This window comes from Anser cygnoides, chromosome 3 (genome assembly GCF_040182565.1).
Source record: "Anser cygnoides isolate HZ-2024a breed goose chromosome 3, Taihu_goose_T2T_genome, whole genome shotgun sequence".
Taxonomy (NCBI): Eukaryota; Metazoa; Chordata; class Aves; order Anseriformes; family Anatidae; genus Anser; species Anser cygnoides.
This window is the reverse complement of record NC_089875.1, coordinates 85393335-85411494: the sequence shown is the minus strand read 5'-3', so window position 1 is coordinate 85411494 and position 18160 is coordinate 85393335. Positions and strand designations below refer to the sequence as shown.

At 37.0% G+C, this 18160-nt stretch overlaps 1 protein-coding gene across 1 annotated transcript in view; it reads right to left on the bottom strand.

The window, feature by feature from the left end:
- Window positions 1–18160, bottom strand: part of ME1 (malic enzyme 1) — a 180686-nt gene that overhangs the window by 127814 nt on the left and 34712 nt on the right. The window contains exon 2 of the mRNA XM_013180081.3: window positions 5197–5330. Coding sequence (XP_013035535.3) covers window positions 5197–5330 — 134 coding nt within the window. The remainder of the gene's footprint in view (window positions 1–5196; window positions 5331–18160) is intronic.

Sequence of the window (18160 nt, the reverse complement as noted above, 5' to 3'; positions counted from 1 at the left end):
TTTTTAGTGGCAGTATAAAATACTTCTCCAAAGTCATTCAAGCCTTTCTTAGGACTATCAGCTTTCTGAAAAATTCCTTCTTGAGAAGAAAGATCCCTCGACCTCAATGTGGTGTTGGTTATAAGGCATTAGACAACAACTATGCATCCTGTAGCAGCATCCAAGTAATCTACAGAATTAAAACCATGAAGTAGTTTTCAGCATTGTGTTTTAAAAAAGATACATTTAAAATGCAGCATTTCATGGAATCTTTTACTAAAGCCCACATTTAATTGAAAGCAGTGAAAACAAGCAATAAAACACTGAGAACAATCATTTGTGCTATAAAAAGGGAGAAAAATATTATCTGTTCTCAGACTAGGAGTCTTGAATGAAGATTTCAAGGAAAATGTTCAGAAGAGGAAAACCAAGAACTGGCAACTAAGACAGAGGGGACTGCCAGGCATTCAAATTTCAGTATGTCACTTTGCCCCCTTGCCTTTCCTTCACCTAAGAACTTTTAATGTTACACTGCTGTTACAAGGGGGATTAATTACAGTAGCAACAGAAGGATATAAACCAAATATTATCCAAAAAGAAAACTGATATAACTACTGGAAAATCGCAAATAATTCCTTAGGGTAATTCTCCCTACATTTGCCCTCCTGGCCTGCATTTTACATGGCAAAATGGAATGGTAGAAACAAAAACAACCAGCATTTGTTTGCTCTTGTCTTGCAAGACATCAGAGGAAATGAAAGAAATTGGGAGGAAATGCTATTATTTCTAATAACAGCTTGTAAAACTTGTATAACTTGTATAAGGCACATCCATTACTTTTAATATTCAGTGTCTACAGAGAAACATTTAAAACAGCAAACTTAAAGAAAAAAGAAAGTAACAGAGCATTCTCGGGAAAAAATGATCTCATGGCACCTCTCAGATGTTCACCTGTCAGTAAAATATTTTACCAATGTAACTGGAGAAAGAAAAACTCCGATAGAAGAGACATCTGTCTGAGGGGCAAAGACTTCAGTGTCAATACAGAGCAAAACTAAAGACAATTAGGAACATACAGGGGAAAAAAATCAAATTACTTGCAGAATTCATTGCAGCTTTTCCAAATTAAGTTAGAGGAACAGAATTATTTTCTGTTATTGGCGTCCTTTTTGCCAAGCATACCAGGCAATATATTTGCTGCTGTTTCACATTCATTTTGTGTATGGACTCGCGGTATTTCAGAGCACAGCAATTCCACACTGCAAGTCAGTAAAGAAGTTTCAGCCACGCCAAAACATGCAATGCTATGGTACTATAAGCTCTGCTTTATGAACTTGCACACATCCCCTTTCCAATCAATGCCAGGGCAAGCTACAATCCTGCCAGTGTACAGTGCTGTCTTACCCAGCACCAATCTCATCAGATGATAGATACCCTTCTAAGGTACGTGGTAGCCTCATCTATGCTGTTTCCAAATGCTTGTACTGAATCTTTTGTATTGAGACATATAACAACACACTGATACACACCCACTACCAAATCCCAGTTCTAGGAGGAAAACAACAGCTTCCCTTTCTCCCTTTGCAGTCACTGCTCTTACGGGAAGGAAGACTAGATGCTTGTTGGAAGGAATATTTCTTCCTAGAATTAGTACCTTCACCTTCACTAGAAGGCAGTAGGTGCATGCTCTTACACAAGATTGTCCTTGAGCACCTTCCTGCCTAAGGAGCGCTGAGATTTTCTTTCAATTTCCAGTTAAAATAGTCAATGTCCCCTGACAGTCTCCATCAGTGAGAGGATTCAAGCAGTAACAGGAGCAGGATCACATTCCTTTCCCCTTTTAAAATATTTCAACACGAGTGTGAGTACAGGAGACCAGAGTTCACATACAGCCTTGAAGGACGGTAGTTTTTTTAATTCAAAAAATGACTCTGAGCTCATACACATGTAGTGCACATGTTCGTAGAGCAGGGTGTCTACTGACACACTCCAATAAATTTTTTCAAACACTTGACTTATAAACACAGCTGCAAATCACATTTTGCATGCACAAGTTTTTCACACTCAATTCACACAAGCATTTTAGCTCTGAAAAGGAGCCCAAGATGTCACAGTTCATAATCTTTAAAGGAAGTGTCTCCTGCATGCAGATGTTACCAAGTCTGTCAATCAGTTGTCTTAAATGTACACCTACACATGTAGCACACAACTGATTTTACTTTGCTAAAAACTGGAGAAAACAACACAACAATATAAGTAATAAAACATTTATCAAAATACAGCATGACGTGAAGAGTCAACTTAGGCCTGCTGGGTGTTCACACATAATACAAATCTGATTTCTTAAAGAAACAATTTCATTTGGGAGTGACTTCTGGATTTAGAATTTTAAGTGCTTAAGGACCAACTTGATTAAATTCACACAAATTTACGTTGATCCAAGATTGCCCTCAGATGCTTATTAGTTAAGTGCTATGGATCTGTGTTATAAAGTGATAGAATCGCTGAGGCAACAAAGCACCTCTGGAGACTGCCAAGTCCACTCATGCTCCAAGCAGTGCCAGTGAGAGCAGGTTGCCCTGGGCTGCGTCCACTTGGGTTCTGATCGTCTCCAAGGATGGAGACTCCACAATCTCACTGTTCCTGCATTTGGCCACCCTCACAGTGAAAAAAGGGTGATTCTTCTTGTGTTTAAATGGAATTTCAAGTATTTATGCCCATTGCCTCCTGTCCTGTCACTGGATACCTCTGAGAAGAGCGTGGCTCCATCTGTGCTCCCTCCTATCAGGTATTTATACACATTTACCAGATCGTCCCCGAACCTTTTATCAACCTGAACTAAAAGACGCCCAGGTCCAGGCATGGTCATGCAATAATCTGTATAATTATGCAGTAATCATTCCCAGGCTGATTTTGACCCAGGCCCTGGGCACATTTTGTTGCCACAGGCCAAAGGACCCCAGCCAGCACCTTGTGTGAGCACACTGCTGGGGGCGAGGAGGGAAGAGGTGAGGTGGGACACGGGGGCTGTATGCAGAGGAGCTGTGCTGAGCCAAGCCCTGTGGCACCAAGCAGCCCGCAACCTGGTTTATCTACCAGTATAAATGTGGCCACACTGCTTCTTCAGGCTATAGTGGGAAGACACAAATACCTCGATCAAAAATTGTGGTTGAGAAAATGCCACTAACGTGCTGTAGAATAAGACTTGATAATAAATACAGCTTTTTTTTTTTTTAATGTTAATTATTAAAGTCTTTATTAAAGTATTTTGACTAGTGATCACATTAATGAGAAAAAAAAAAGAAGCCTGGCTTTTAATACTCTGACGTTATTTTTATGAACAGTAAGACTTATTTTCTCAGCTGAAGCATTTTGCTAAAATCCTATTAAAAACAATAAATTTGTACTTCAAAGTCACAGAGTACAATATACCTTTTATACCAAAAAAGAAGTTTTATACTAAAAAATGGCTTCATATTAAAAAAAAAGGCAAGCTACAAGAAAGAGAAACTGCAAAAGACTCAAAAGTGGGAAATAATGATATTGAATTATCGTTTAATTAATTATATACAGGCATTAAGCTTATCAGGGTAAGATAAATTTGGAAAAAATCTTTGAAGCAAATGGCTTCTGTAAAGACTTAAAGACTTTTATTTATTTCTAAATATACTTATATTTAATTAAATTTGTGTATTGTTGGTGTACATTGTATGTGGATTAAGTGTAGTTTTTAGAAAATATATCTTCCCTCTCCTACCCCCAAGTCAGACAGATTTTTCTTTCCTTTCTTTTAGCATTTTAAAGCAAGCTTTCTTCAAAGTATTCCTACAATTATGGGAGATGTCTATTTTTTTCTGATGATTCCCACTGCAATCAAAAGTTCAGTATATTGTGTTTTCCTGTGCTTCAAATGGCACCGCATTTAAACGTCCATTAATCTAGCATTTAAAAGTTGTTTTTTTTTCTTTTCCCACAGAAATTTTTCATTTTGGCAAAGAGCTATTTAAATACCCCAAATTTTGTTTTGGAAAACAAAGAATTAAGATTTGGATATACTGCTAGTCTTCTCTTGAATTCTACGTTATTAGATTTGTGACTTTCAATCTGTGATGATTTGAGGAGCACAGGCACTTTTTTCCTGTGACCTGAACTAGGAGCAAAAGTTCCTTGCAGTTTAAGAAACACATGCAGAAATGGTACAAAAGGCTTTTCTCCCTCCTTCTTTTAAGTTACACGTGAATAGAAAATACAGCACTTCTAGCAGAAACAAACAGCTGAAACAGTCATAAAGTCTTAAATGTATTGTCCTGGAATTAAGAGACTTCTTCATGGCAGAGTTATGGAGACGATGGGAACAGAAGGACAGAGGAAGTTATGTACTATAGTAACGTATGCAGTTAAAGGAGGTGTCTCCATGAGAGTTTATGCTATGCTACATGCAGGGACTCAGACTAAATCATTCCAGCCTGGGAAGTCACTATTCTGTGACTGCTGATATTGCTCTCCCTGAGATGGCTGGAGACTAGCTAATATAGAAAAGATACCATAACCATGAACTCTTCACTTATAAAGAAGGTCGTGCTCCTAGCATCCTGCCTCTGAAAAACAAAGGCTATTGGAACTTTAAATGATAAGAAAGCCTTGGCACCAACAGACAGGTATCTTATATCCATTTGTTATATTCAGATAGGTAGACAAGCCACAGCAGAGAAAAGCAAGGCACAGGGGAAAAAAAAATAAGAGGAATACTGCTTTGTTCTATGACCTATGTAGCGCTTATAAAACTAGTACTCATAAAACCATATGAGTATTCATAAATATTACATCACCCACAGCTTTTTACTTTAAAAATCTGTATTACATAATAATTTTATAATATTTCATGTATTTTATATATATTTTAATGCATATCTATCTATATACATGTAAATACATTACTGAGTTTTTAGTTTTACATGAGTTCATTTCCTTCTGTTGACCTTGGTTGACATTTGGTTATAGAAGTAATAAATTAATGTAAACAGCACTAGAATATTAAAATTTAAAATGAGGAGTTGATTTTTTGAAGAAAGCATTCTAGAAAAGCTAAGAACCAAGCTGTATGTTATGTATTTATCTTAATGATTCTCAGTTGTCACCAACTACAGCTCTAAAAAAAAAATTCAACTGAGCTACCATCAAAGAAATAAAAAAAAAGGAGTCATGGTTTGATTTTACCTGTCTAGGTCGGATGTCAGTCTTTCAAAATTCTTAAGAATACTGAAAACCTGGACATCTTGACCAAGAAAGCAAGGTGGCAGTAGTCCATGAATATTCAATTGTTGCCTCTCTTCCAAGGTAAAAGCCATGCCCTGCAATAAAAAGATACATATAAATAGAGATAAAGATACTTATCTATATAATATACCTCTCAATTCCTCAGCAAAACGTAACACAGGTGAAGTCAGCATCAGAAAAAAATGAACTATTTAATACTAAACAGAATTTAAAATCATGAAATGATTTTTGGGAAAATTTTAATTCAGGACAAGAGAATAGTCCTGTACAGTGCAATATTTCCATCTCAGCACAGAATTAGTTAAGGTCTTCCAACACCACGACACTATTCCCTGCAAAGTAATTAAGCTACAGCTGAAGTAGAGAGGTTGCAGTCCATGGGCTTTGAAAGGTGAATGAATGTTCTCAAACACTTGTTTGGTTGTCTTCTAAATACAAAGCATGGATAATGTTCATTTCAGTGTAAGCATTAAGCTCTTAATATCTGAAAATTTTTCAAGATCTGGGTTATGTCAGATGCTCATGTGATTTTTTATAACAGAATGTTGTAGTACAATAAAGTCATCGCTACCAGTTTATAGTCAGAGGCTGATCCAGCACCTAGTGAAGTCAGTCCACAGAAACACGGCCATAGTGAATTCAGTGTAAATTCTGATTCAATTCTGTTTTGTTTTTCAGATTTGCATTCAGTTACAGCTAGAAATATCTTGGTAAAGACTCATTGGATTTTTTTGTAGCAACCAGAAAAGACATTTAGAAGTACTTAGTACACTAAGAGGACAGTCATAAAAACACTTAAACACTTATATCCAGATTGCAGATTGGTATACTGCCAAAGAGCTGCCAAAAATCTGCTTTTTAATGAGGTCTGTTTTTCTAAAACATCTTCAGAAATTACTCAAGCTATTGAAAGAAACAGAATGTCTTTGCAGAAGAAACATGATAATGAATGTAGTACACCAGTATCAAGCATCCTAACTGCTGAGGTTTTACTTTGCTATGGTAACTGCAGCCAGTCAGGACTGTTGGATGAAATCATGTTTTTGACAGTTTTAGGGGATAAAAACGAATGTGAGAGGACTTTCTTCCATATACGACCTATCAAATCTATGCATTTGTTTCACACTATAACTACTATGTGTGTCTGCACCGACACATTGCCCAATTCCCTTAATGTTGTGCCTGCACTGCTTGCATCCTTGAACCAGGACTGGCAGTTCTGCAGGTGTCTTTGAGGTTCCTTTTAGGTTAGCACCAAAAATGCCTATAATGTAGTCTCTGTAATATTCTTATCATGCAGCTTAAACATATTCAAAAGTTAACATACGAGAAGTTAGATAGCATTTATTACTCTACCAAGAGGATATACATGTACGTACATATAAAAGTAAACAAGCCTTTAGACAGTTGCCTGATCTTCTACACACGTTGTCTTCTACACAATACATACTTTGTTTCTTATGAAAAAAAATATTTGAGAAAACACCTTAGGTGTGTTCATGGGACAAAAGAGGGAAAAATGGCAATGTAATGTTTCTGCCTTCACTCTCCTGTGGAAAATAAACAATACTATGATACCTGCATATCTACCTCTATAAATATACTTCTAAAATTTATTTGTTCATTTCATTCTTAGAATTAACCAGGTCAACAAATGATGAAAAAAACAGGTAAGACAAGCACAAACACGAAAGGCATCTTTCAGTGTGCCTTTGCACCATGTTGTTTCAAGACAACAAATTCACAGCCCTTTACACAATGCCATTACTGCCTTTTGCACAACATCTTTTGATATAACGCGATATGTTGATACTGGATAGTTTGGTTAGACAGACAAGCTATAATTTTCAGAAGTACTTACAGAACTTATTCTTACAGAACAAAAATATACTGTAAGATCTTTCTGTCTCTTACTACCCTACACTTCTTACACTAATTTTCATTGACAAGCAGGAGTTGACTTGAGGATCCTTGTGGGTACCTTCCAACTCAGGATATTCTGTGATTCTATCATTAAGCAATTGTCATTGGTGCTTGAAAAAAAAAAAAAAAGAAGAAGAAGAAAAAACTACAACAATCTTACCATACTGTCTGCACTAAAATGCCATTAACCAAGTTGTTACTCCTAAGTGAAATGGCCTCAAAAAAAGAAAAAAGAAAAAATTAATGATGAAGACCAAACAATTCTGGATCTATTGAACATGCTCATTCCGCACACAGAAATGGAATGAAATCAAGTTTAATAAAGGCCAGTGATAGTTTTGCTACAGTTTCCCATGCATGCAGGATTTCAAAGGCTTCAGAAGTGTACACAAGCCTTGTTGTTTCTTGACCCTACATATATTTTCCATGGTCCTGTATGTGTCTTCCGCTGCTATTGCATTTTTAAAGACCAACAAAGAAGTGAGTCAACACTCCTCAAGAGTTTCAAAGCTGATCCTTCTATCCTCAGTAGACCTCTTTAGCCCCCATAAAGACATAAAAGCTGTGCATGTGTGCTCATGCACGCACACACACTTGAGCGTCAGTTCCGAATGGTTGGACTTTAGAGAGCTGTATGGTCTCAACAGATCAGTGTTGACAAAAAAGTGGCAAGCCAATTATTCTCTGCATCCCTCTTCTCCCCTATTTCTGAAAGAAAAATTCAGAAAGTTTGTGTTTGCCTTCACTTTTACGAATAAGATATGGACTTTAATTACTACTATAGGATTTGTGGTCCTGCTAGAAACTATATCTTATTTTAATACAGACACAAGAAAAGTTACTGCATCTTGCCAAGTGCACTTTTTAAAAACATATTTTGTCCCAGAATATCATATTTTCCACATGTTGCTACAGCTCCTACAGTAAGTGTTAATCTATTTTGGGCACTACTGCAAAAACACAACACCCATCTACACCCACTCTGCTATACATCGTTTTAAAACTCTTTACTTGCATACTCTTCTTTGGCACAGACATTATAAATTTTTCAAATTTATAAGATAGAGTATTAGTTCCTTTTTTCTCAGATACTATATATGCTCATAAGAAAATAATTTTGATAGAAACACACTGCATGATGATTTAATGAGAAAAACATTTCATGTAATAAATATACACTATTTCATCTGCTTATAACAGGAAGAGCTAGACTACATCAATTTTGTGGTTTATGTCTAGATTTCTTGCACTAGCTGTTCTTATTCACTTTTCTATCTCACAATTGTTGTTTTTTAATGATTAAAGTGTTGTTTCCCAGCCATCCAGCAGAGAGTGCTCTAAGTTCAGCTTGGTTTACACGTTTCATCGGCTTCCAGAGAGCTGATCTTGTACACACCTGGATAGGGCAGACTTCCATCTTCTAAAGCTCAACTATAATAAAAGATATGGACATTTTTATTTTGCACTCTGTATTAGAAATAATTTGCACAAGAAGAACAACGGTGTGACAATTTAAGAACAATATAAGATCAAGAAACTCCATCTCTAAGCATTAACCTTTACAAAATTGTGCTGCTTGCATTAATTGCTTTATGCCTTCAAAAGATAACAGTGATCAGAAGTAGAGTTATTTTTAAATCTCCCAAGTAAGAGTTTTCAAGTCTTATAAAGGATTTTGCTTCATACACATCTTTTTGTGTTCTAGTTTTGGTAACACCATAAGTTGTTCTTCAACCACCTCATTATCTGCCTGTCTCACTAACCATTGGGTGAAACTGGGCTTTTTTAAATAAATTTTTGCTCTTTAAACACAACTTCCTAATCCTTTTCTCAATTGTAGAGGAAGCTTTCTGAGTCTATTTCACTTTTTCATTTTCAAGAAGTTCCACTCATTGCAAATACATTTAATTCTGAATTCATCTCTCCATTTGCAATGTTGTGAAGTTACATACTTGTAGCAGTGATTTATATTACTAGATTTTGTTCAGTATTATTTATTTAATCTTTATGAGTTTATTAACTTATCTCTTAAACATAATGTCCTCTGCCCAGCCTCTCTCCTTCCCCTCTGAAGCCCTCCATTACAAGGTTACTTTAGTGCAATTACACACACGTCAATCCTCTTGTTCAATTGCACTCCTGGAAAGTCACAAAATAGGACAAACAGCAAAACACCATTTTATATTGGATAGTGTTTTGCACTGGCTTTCAAACGAACTCTCAAGACATTCTTGAGAAAACAGCACATTCAAAATAGTTCAAGAGCTGTATCGGTCCAAATTCAAATCCAGCAAAAAGACAAATCCTACCACTTAATACAAATTAGGTTGCAAAGATTACATAAATTCTTAAGAAGAAGACAGTGCACCAAAGTCATATGTGCGTGCTGTCCATCAGCTAATGAGATTCAGCTTCACTAAAGGGTAGCCAGAACCATCTCCACACAACATTCATTGTGGGGATCCTACTTCAATTTCTTGTAAGACCTAGCCCTCTTTTGTTCTAATAGGCCAAAATATCCGTGTTTGGGAACCTGTACTCATTCAGAAAAAAGCTTTTCTTCTTTTGTAGGCCTCACAGCACGTTGCCACACAGCTCCTAGCATGAAAGCGCACAGGGAATGCTGTCTTAGAAGACGAAACCATGTTCACAGCCAAGATTTCCAGATTCGGTGACTCTCCTCAGCTTCTGGTAGGAGAAGACCAAGCCCAGTAAGACTTCGAGTCATCCCTGGGCCTCAGAAGACAACCTGCAACACCAGCATCCAAACTCAAGTGCCAGCATGTATATTTGAGCAGAATGGATCTGTGCAGGAGGGGAGGAAGAAATGAAGAAGAAGGCAAAAAGGTATAGGAAGAAAGTGTATCTGGAAGTGCCATCTGTTCTAGAAGAAAAAAATCTAGATTGCTGATCTAAAATACTACCAGAGAAATATCACAGTGTCTAAAATATTTTGCTGACAACAGACAACGAGGTTCATCATTGTCTCAGAGCTCACCAAAAAGTAAAAAACCTCTCCATTAAAAGCTCATTCTGGATATCTAAATCATAAGAGTGAACTGATTTCAACAATATCTGGAAAGAACCACCCAAATCTGAGGGACGCGGATACGCACAACATCTGTGGCTGTGGCTGGAAGGAGGAGAGCTGGCTCCAAGCCACCTCCTGCAGCCTCCCGCTGAAGAGCTGGTAACTGAGCAGAGCACAAGCGCTCTGGCAGAGAAAGCACAGAGAAAGCCCACAGCTGCGTGAAACACAAGTCTGCGAAAAGATCTGAATCACTTCTTTGAACAAACAGGCTTACAGAACCCTGTAATTCCATATTCTCTTTAAAAAAATAAAAAAAAAAATTAGAAGAACGCTTCTGAGAAGAGTTTTCGCGTCCAGATTTCCCAGGTATGCTCTGTTGGTTGCCAGTCCCACACCTTCCCATACTGCTCACACCGTTTTATGCAACAAGGTTGTCTCCAGGAGAAGTTCAACAGAATGCGATGCAGTCCTTAGGAAAATGTGATCTTTGGTACGTATAACTGTTTGCAAGGAAACCTTTTTGCTCTTCAGGCTTTTGCCTTTCGTAACTTTGGCTCCTTGTACTACTCTAGTGCTGTTAGGGAGGAATCCAAGTCAAAGTAAATAAAGCAATTTTATTTTGCTTTATTTTAAGGAAGACTTCTCAGGCTGAGAAAGCAGCAAAATGCACATATAGTCCTGCTAGGTACGGACTATGTGAAAACTTCTGTGGGCACATAAAATATCATGAACCACCTTAAGATGAGAGCATTAAAAAAAACATTCTGCAAAATTTTATATGTTCAAAGAAAGGATTATTAAAATATTCATTAAAATATGGCACACGTGAATTTTCAAGTGTTTAAAGCTACATTTAAGAGTATAATGATCTGCAAATCCCTTTGAGATATTTCATATTATTTGCATTAAAAAAATACCCTACGAGCAGATAAAATTGCAGTTTTACAAGCTTTCCCCCTCTACTTTGCACTTCAGAGAAAAAAAGATAAATACTCTAAATCCTTCATATCTAACACCTGTTTAAAGGCACAACGCTCCAAGAAACAGAATAATTACTCTGGGTATGCACTAAGTAATAAACTAATTCTGCTAAAAATAAATGTGGTTCATGGCAAGGCATTTGGGTCTGATCATCATATAGGGCTGAAGATGTTCCTGCTAGCTTGTTTCACCATTCTTGTCATGAGTGCCAGAAAACGTTACAAGCACAGGCAACTACTGCAGATACCCGAGTCAACTCCTCCAAACAGAGGTTGAGGCCAGACTGGTTGCAAAGTGTCCTTGTAGCTAAGGAAAGGGAAAAAATCTTTCTAATGCTGCAAATTCAAGCAAGCTTTCTGTCATCAGGGATCTTCTTTTAGACCTCCAGGAAAAAAAAATACCCTTGCTAAATATCTATTTACATTCACTTTGAGATCTACATTTCTTTTTAGGAATTGTTGTTAAAAATACATGCAAAAAAAGGGCTTCGATAGCTGTATCCAATTTTGATAAAGAAAATTCAGAATTATTAAAATTTTAGTGAATAAAAATAATCCTTCCAAACAGTTTTAAAGAAGGCAAGCTGCTAAGAGGAAAGGATACACTCACCAGCAGAAAGTTACCGCAGCTTGAAGATGTGCAGCATGGAGCTCAGACATGAATGCTGACCGTGAAAATACAAACTTTGGGTCACGGCCCTCAGACAACCCAGACAGAAAAAAGCTCAATGAATTTTCAGAAACAAAGATCTGTAGGCATTTGTAATGCAGGCAGTACCTAAGCTAGTATTAGACTACAGGTAGGAAAGGCACTAACAAAACAGGACTGCTATCTTTCAAACAAGTGCATCTATCTTCTCCCAAAACTATGCACAGATCCCTACCATGACATTTAGTCAGGCACACACAGACCTACTTTCTGACAGCTGGCATTCATAATTTCTAAGTTGTTTTTCAAGGGTCTTAACAGACCCAATACAGCATATTGCACCTATAATTTCTTAAGGATTTAAGGAAAGCTGGGGACCTGAAGTACATTCACATTCCAATTCTATGTCCCCAGGATTTTCAAAAGCAAACTTAAAAAATCATGTCACCAAGGGAAACTGAAACGAAAGTCACAAACAGCTTCCAGCAACTAAAGCACGTAAAAATACAGTAGCTAATAAACACACCCAGGGACTTATGACTCAAAACAAATACAGATGGCCAGAAGGAGATCAGACTCCTCTTGGCAAACTCGTCATGGGAATGTGTGGGCAGCTTGGCAGGGAGCTGATAATGGTGATTGCATACGAGCATGATTCAGCCCAACACATTAGAAATGACACATCATGGCATTCTTACTTCGGCAATCTTCCATTAATCTATTGTAAACAATTACCTGAAAGTAAGGAAGCAAAACTATTTTAAGAAAGTTTGTGTGTACTTGTTTTATTATACACATATATACGCAGTTAACATCTTTTTGCATTGCATAATCTCTCCTCACCATAAGTTTGAGATGGCTGCGTTAACACAAACAGCAGACTGTAATAAGCTAAGCAGTAAAACAAGTCATCAAGTCAATACTATATAAAATATACATACCCTGCTGTGGTGCAATATAGGATGGGACTGAGTTAGACACTAAATTTAGATGTTCATATGCAAGCGAGGTACCTATCCCCTCATTATGTGAATAGGACATATAGCATTGGTTAAAGAATGATCCAGCTCACCCTAGAATAGACACCTTGCAGTCAGTAATCCAAATTGCCCCCTAAGCTTCTCTGACTGTACTGGCTACAGTCTGAATTCAGATATGCACACATAAGCACCTACCATCGTCTAGGAGGCTCTGACATACTGGAGAAATCAACACAGGGTAACTCATTATGGCAATGATATCAGCTATATATCAGCTGCATAGGAGACTTGGCAGACTTGTACAGCAACAGGTAAAAGCCAGACACAAGACCAGGAATAACACTCCTGGATATCTCAAGTGGAACTAGTTGCCTCCATGTGGGCCACTACACCAAGCCCCAAATATCCTTTTGACTCCTCAGTCCATGTGTTGCACTAAAATCGCCTTACTCTAAATCCTTCGTTTTATTATAGGAACTTTTAAACTCAAAGAAACACAAAATTTGCTAGGGCTGTATTTGTATGCTTTCAACCAGAGCTGGGTGCCCTAAAAGCAGATTTCATGAAATTTTAAAGCCAGAAGCTCATTTACAAAAGACAACAGACAAGGGAACATAACCCTTCAGCTCCCCACCTCCCAAACCCATAGACCTGCACAACACCTACAGCACCTGCAACTGAGATAATTAAGATGCTAAGGGACAGTTGTGTTAGAGTAAGATCTGCGGAGATACCTACCCTATTGCTTTTGATGTCAGAATACCAATGCTGCAGTTTAGCACACTGCTACACAGTAATCACATTTCAGCACAAACAACTTTTTTTTTTTTTTTTTGGTGTCCTTGGCTATTTCTGAGCCACTTTTGTTAGTTTAAAACTAACTTGAGTATATCTACCCTCAAAGATGGATCAATGCCTTGTTAGAAAAGCTCTGCATATGGGAACCATTCTGGAAAGAGAAAACAGCACCTTGTAACATCACCTGCAAACTTGTTGAGCGTGTTCTTACCACAGATGTCAATTTTCAACACAGTTTACCTACACTACAGATTATAAACACTGGTTGTAGGCAACTTCAGAGCTCTGATCCCCTCGGTATAAATTAATCTTCTTAATTACTACTTTTGTCAATACTATCTTCTACAGATGCATCACTGTATAGTTGTAAATTTAGATAATTTATAGCTACAGAATTAAAATTTAATACATGATAGTGTTTTCTAAATAAAGATGACACTAATTTTTACCAGACCTTATCTGAAATTTGCATTCTACTTAAAAATTAACTCCCTTGTACAGTAGATGCTGTAAGCCAGTACTGGTATAGTTGTAATCAAGGATGCCTGCAATGTTATCGGTGGAATAACTAATGAGGTATTTTATTTATGAAGGGAATTTAGATAATATCAGCTGACATGTGACATGTATTGCTAACCAGAATGACTTCAAATGAAATGCCAACTAAAGGTCTTTAAATGTACTAATTTTTACTAATGAAGGACAATCTCAAAGTGTGCAGTACCTGGTATGGAATATTTACAAGTGAAAAATCAGATATTATTTGAGAGGCAGTCAGATTTCCATGTAGGTAGATGAGGAATTTCAGTGACTGCCAAAAATTCCATCTGTTTAAAATATCCACTTATCCAAATACAGGTTAGTAAGCCCTGAAATCCTGAGGGGATTTGATAAAACTGATATGCTTAGCAGACTTTATTGTTGCCTTTCAGAGACTGAACAGATTACCAACTACTGTATTCTGTGCTTCTCACAGGACTACGTAACAAGTTCCTCTTCAGCAGCATAAGCAACAATTAATACAAATAAATATTTTAAATATTATAGTACAGAGTTGCCACAACAGTAAAATTGAAATCTAGATGAACAGTCTAAAATAATCTGATGCAAAAGGAAGCAAGCAGGAAGAAACAGAGGAGGTACAGACCTGATGTTGAGTTAGCTGGCAATTCAAAATTATATTTTGTAAGCATCTTCCTCATTATGGCAACTCAAAAAGAAGCAAGAAGTGAGGCAGACCATAGACCAGCCAGCCTGAAGAGCTAATGAGATTTGACCCAAAAACGGAGGGAACCAAACGTGCTGAACCTAACTGGTGTAGATTCTTAGATGACTAATGTGCAGCATACTGTTTCTACTCTAATCCTTCAGGCACCCTACACAGACCATGGAGAAAGACTGAATTGACCTCTAGGAGGTACCTGTTTCTCTTTTTTGGACTAAAAGAAATATAAACAACTATTTCAGACTAAATACTTCCCAGTGTCATATGTAACCCAGGATTTCTATTACCACAGTCTATCATCTGTAAGTCTTTTTGGTCATACGCAGTCAAAGCATATATTGCATGCTTATCAGTCATTTTTCCATTCTACAGATTGCAACTTATTTTTCATTTTATCATCTCAGTCTAAGAGCTGGAAATATATAAATTAATGAAAATAGCAAAGATTACCCAAGCTCTTTGTCCAGGGAGCTTGCTTCATCCAATCTTGGCATTTGTTCTCAAAATCCAGCAGTACATTGAAACCAAACTTACCCACTGAGCCACCTGTTTCACAAGCACAACCTTAATCCAGCAGGTAGTTAATTTGTCTTTTTTTGCCAAAAAAAAAATCAGTATTCTATTTGTAATATTTACTTTGAAGTAAAAAGCTGAGAAGTCTCTGAAAACTCATTTTATCATGAAGAAAGTGTGCCAGCCTTTAAGCCAAGTTAATATCTTTCTTTAATGTAGCTTCATATTTTGCAAGAGCATGGTGGCATATGGCACATCAAAATATCCCATCAGCATCTGCTTTATGCTTCTTAGTCAAACCTGAATTTAGACTTGCACGTTGAAATATAAGAATTACTCAGATGTAGCTACTATAAACCATTGACAGAAAGATCTTTTTAATGAGATGATACTGTCTATATTTATTTTCCTTACTTGATTTCTCAGTGCTTCAATTCGTGCCAAAATAATGTAGTTTAATTAGCTAGCTTCAACAAAGCTATTGTAACTGCTACAAAGAAGCTGTACAGTTGAACTTCATATTTTCTCCTGTGACTAGGACTAAGATGTAATTCATTTCTTCAGCATTAACTTAAAAGGGAAGATTTCTGGCTGGAGACAGTCATTGCCGGCACTCCAGACCTTCCTACTTCCCAGTGCCTGCGCAGAGAGGTGAGGCAAGTAGCACCCCTTCTGCTTCCAGTTCAATGGGACTGGGATGAACTGGGGAACACAGGTGATCTAGAATAAGGCTGAATCAGGCAGGACAACACAAATGTTAAAAAGCATGATCAGTACCAGATTAACAACTAATACACCCCTTTTGTGGGATATTGCCGAGTTAGACTCTTTATACCTGTTCCCTAATGAGCTAAGTTGAAAATAAGATAACGTCTTTTGAACTGTTACCTAGCCTCTTAAGGGAAGATTTGTTTTCTGTATAGCCCAGATAACTTATTTTACTACTGTCAGTATCGAGTTGGACCAAACTGGGTACAACACAGACTTTCCTGTAGGAACTTCCGTCACCTGAAAAATGTTCCCAAGACACACCCAGGCTATGCAACTTATTAGCAGAAATAGGTGGCACCGGGGCCATACATATGGACAGTTAACATCAAATACCATAAACTAATAACATTTATGTACAACTGATTTCTTGCGTAAGTTTCAGGGGAACATCAGTTACCATAAAAATGCAAGTAAAGTCTAAGTGAGCAGTGTAGCCTTGTAGACTAGGAGCAAGAGGGAATAGCTCTTAAGTAACCAAAGTATCCTCATCTTCAAAGGAACCAGCTATGGACATAAGCACTCCCCTTACCGACACCGTGTATTTTTCAGTACTGGAAAGCTGACAGGGCTACCTATCAAGGACATTTCAGTTTTTACTCAAAGAAGTAGAAAAGTGCATATGCAGGGTTGCAGATCTTGCCTTGAAACGATAATCACCAGTATTTTGTTTTCCTGTTCAGTGTTGCCAGACTTTGTTGCTCTGAAAAGCAACATTTTTTGCCCTCATTCTCAGGCCTCCCCAAGATGAAAAGGCTCTGTATTGTAACTGTGAAGACAGAAACAAAACTTCTAATTATATGCATACAGAAATGAAAGTCAAGCATATCATGATACACTGAATAATCTTGGAAAAAAACTGCAAGAGATTATATAGTATGCAACTGCAGTAGTAAATCACTCTGCTAACAGCTGACTTCTACCACACTGACATCCCAAGTCCAAGCAAGCAGCCAGGCCTTGCAACCTGCAGAACCAACCCAGTTATTTTTGGATCAGCACTAGAAGTCATTAGTTTCTCTCTTCTTAAATGTAGTATCACATAACCAATAACTTCTAACAGTAAATTGCACTGCTTTCTTCATTAGTAAGTAGAAATTTTAGACATCTTAATTGGCTTATACAGAATTAATAAAAAAATACGGTGAAATATTATATTGCTATGTCATTTTACTTTACTATCTGATAAACTATGCTAGACAGACTTATATTACCTAAATTATCATTTAATTTCCATGGCCTCGACTCCTATTTTCCAGGCTATGTCAGATGGTTATTCAAGAATGTAGAAAAGAAATCTAATCTATGCGGATATTAATTGTGAATGTTTTTATCAAGTTTAATGCAAAAAGAAACCTAAACTTTGCTATAAGCCTTTGCCAAATACTGAATCCTTGAGAGTTTCATTAAATTTTGAGGGTTATCGTACCACTCTTTTTCCTTTACTAAGTAGAATACAGTGTAAGTATAAAAGCACATGGCCACTGTAGTCAAGAATTCAAATATTAAGTAAAAATTCAGATAATGGACCCACCCCTAATACCTCTGAAAGAGTGTATCATAAAGGGCCTCACAGGATTTTTAGCATGCATATATCAAAGCATTCATTAATGAAACAGTCTTGTTTGGAAGCAAGACTTTCTTCTAATTACATACATATAGCCAATATAAATATAACCAAAACCTCCCTACTTTAATAATTTCTTGAAGCAGTTGGTAGCACATTTCCATACTTCATTGTCAGTAATACCAAAAATTAGTGAACAAATATACACAGTCAATAGTTTTCTTTTCCTCGCATATATTGTCTTTCAGTTTTGTTAAGTATGTAGCAGTGAAGCACCTGTGTCATGACAGGGTCTGTTTTCTCATCTTGAGTTCTTAAACGCTCAGTGTAGCCATCAGTAGCCACTGTCATTACTAGAACCACAGGCAAAGATTATCTCAGCATCAGGCAACAGCAGTTCAGGGATAGAAGAGTGCACATAACTTTGTCATAAAGTCAATATTTATATAAAATATGATAAGCTTATCTGA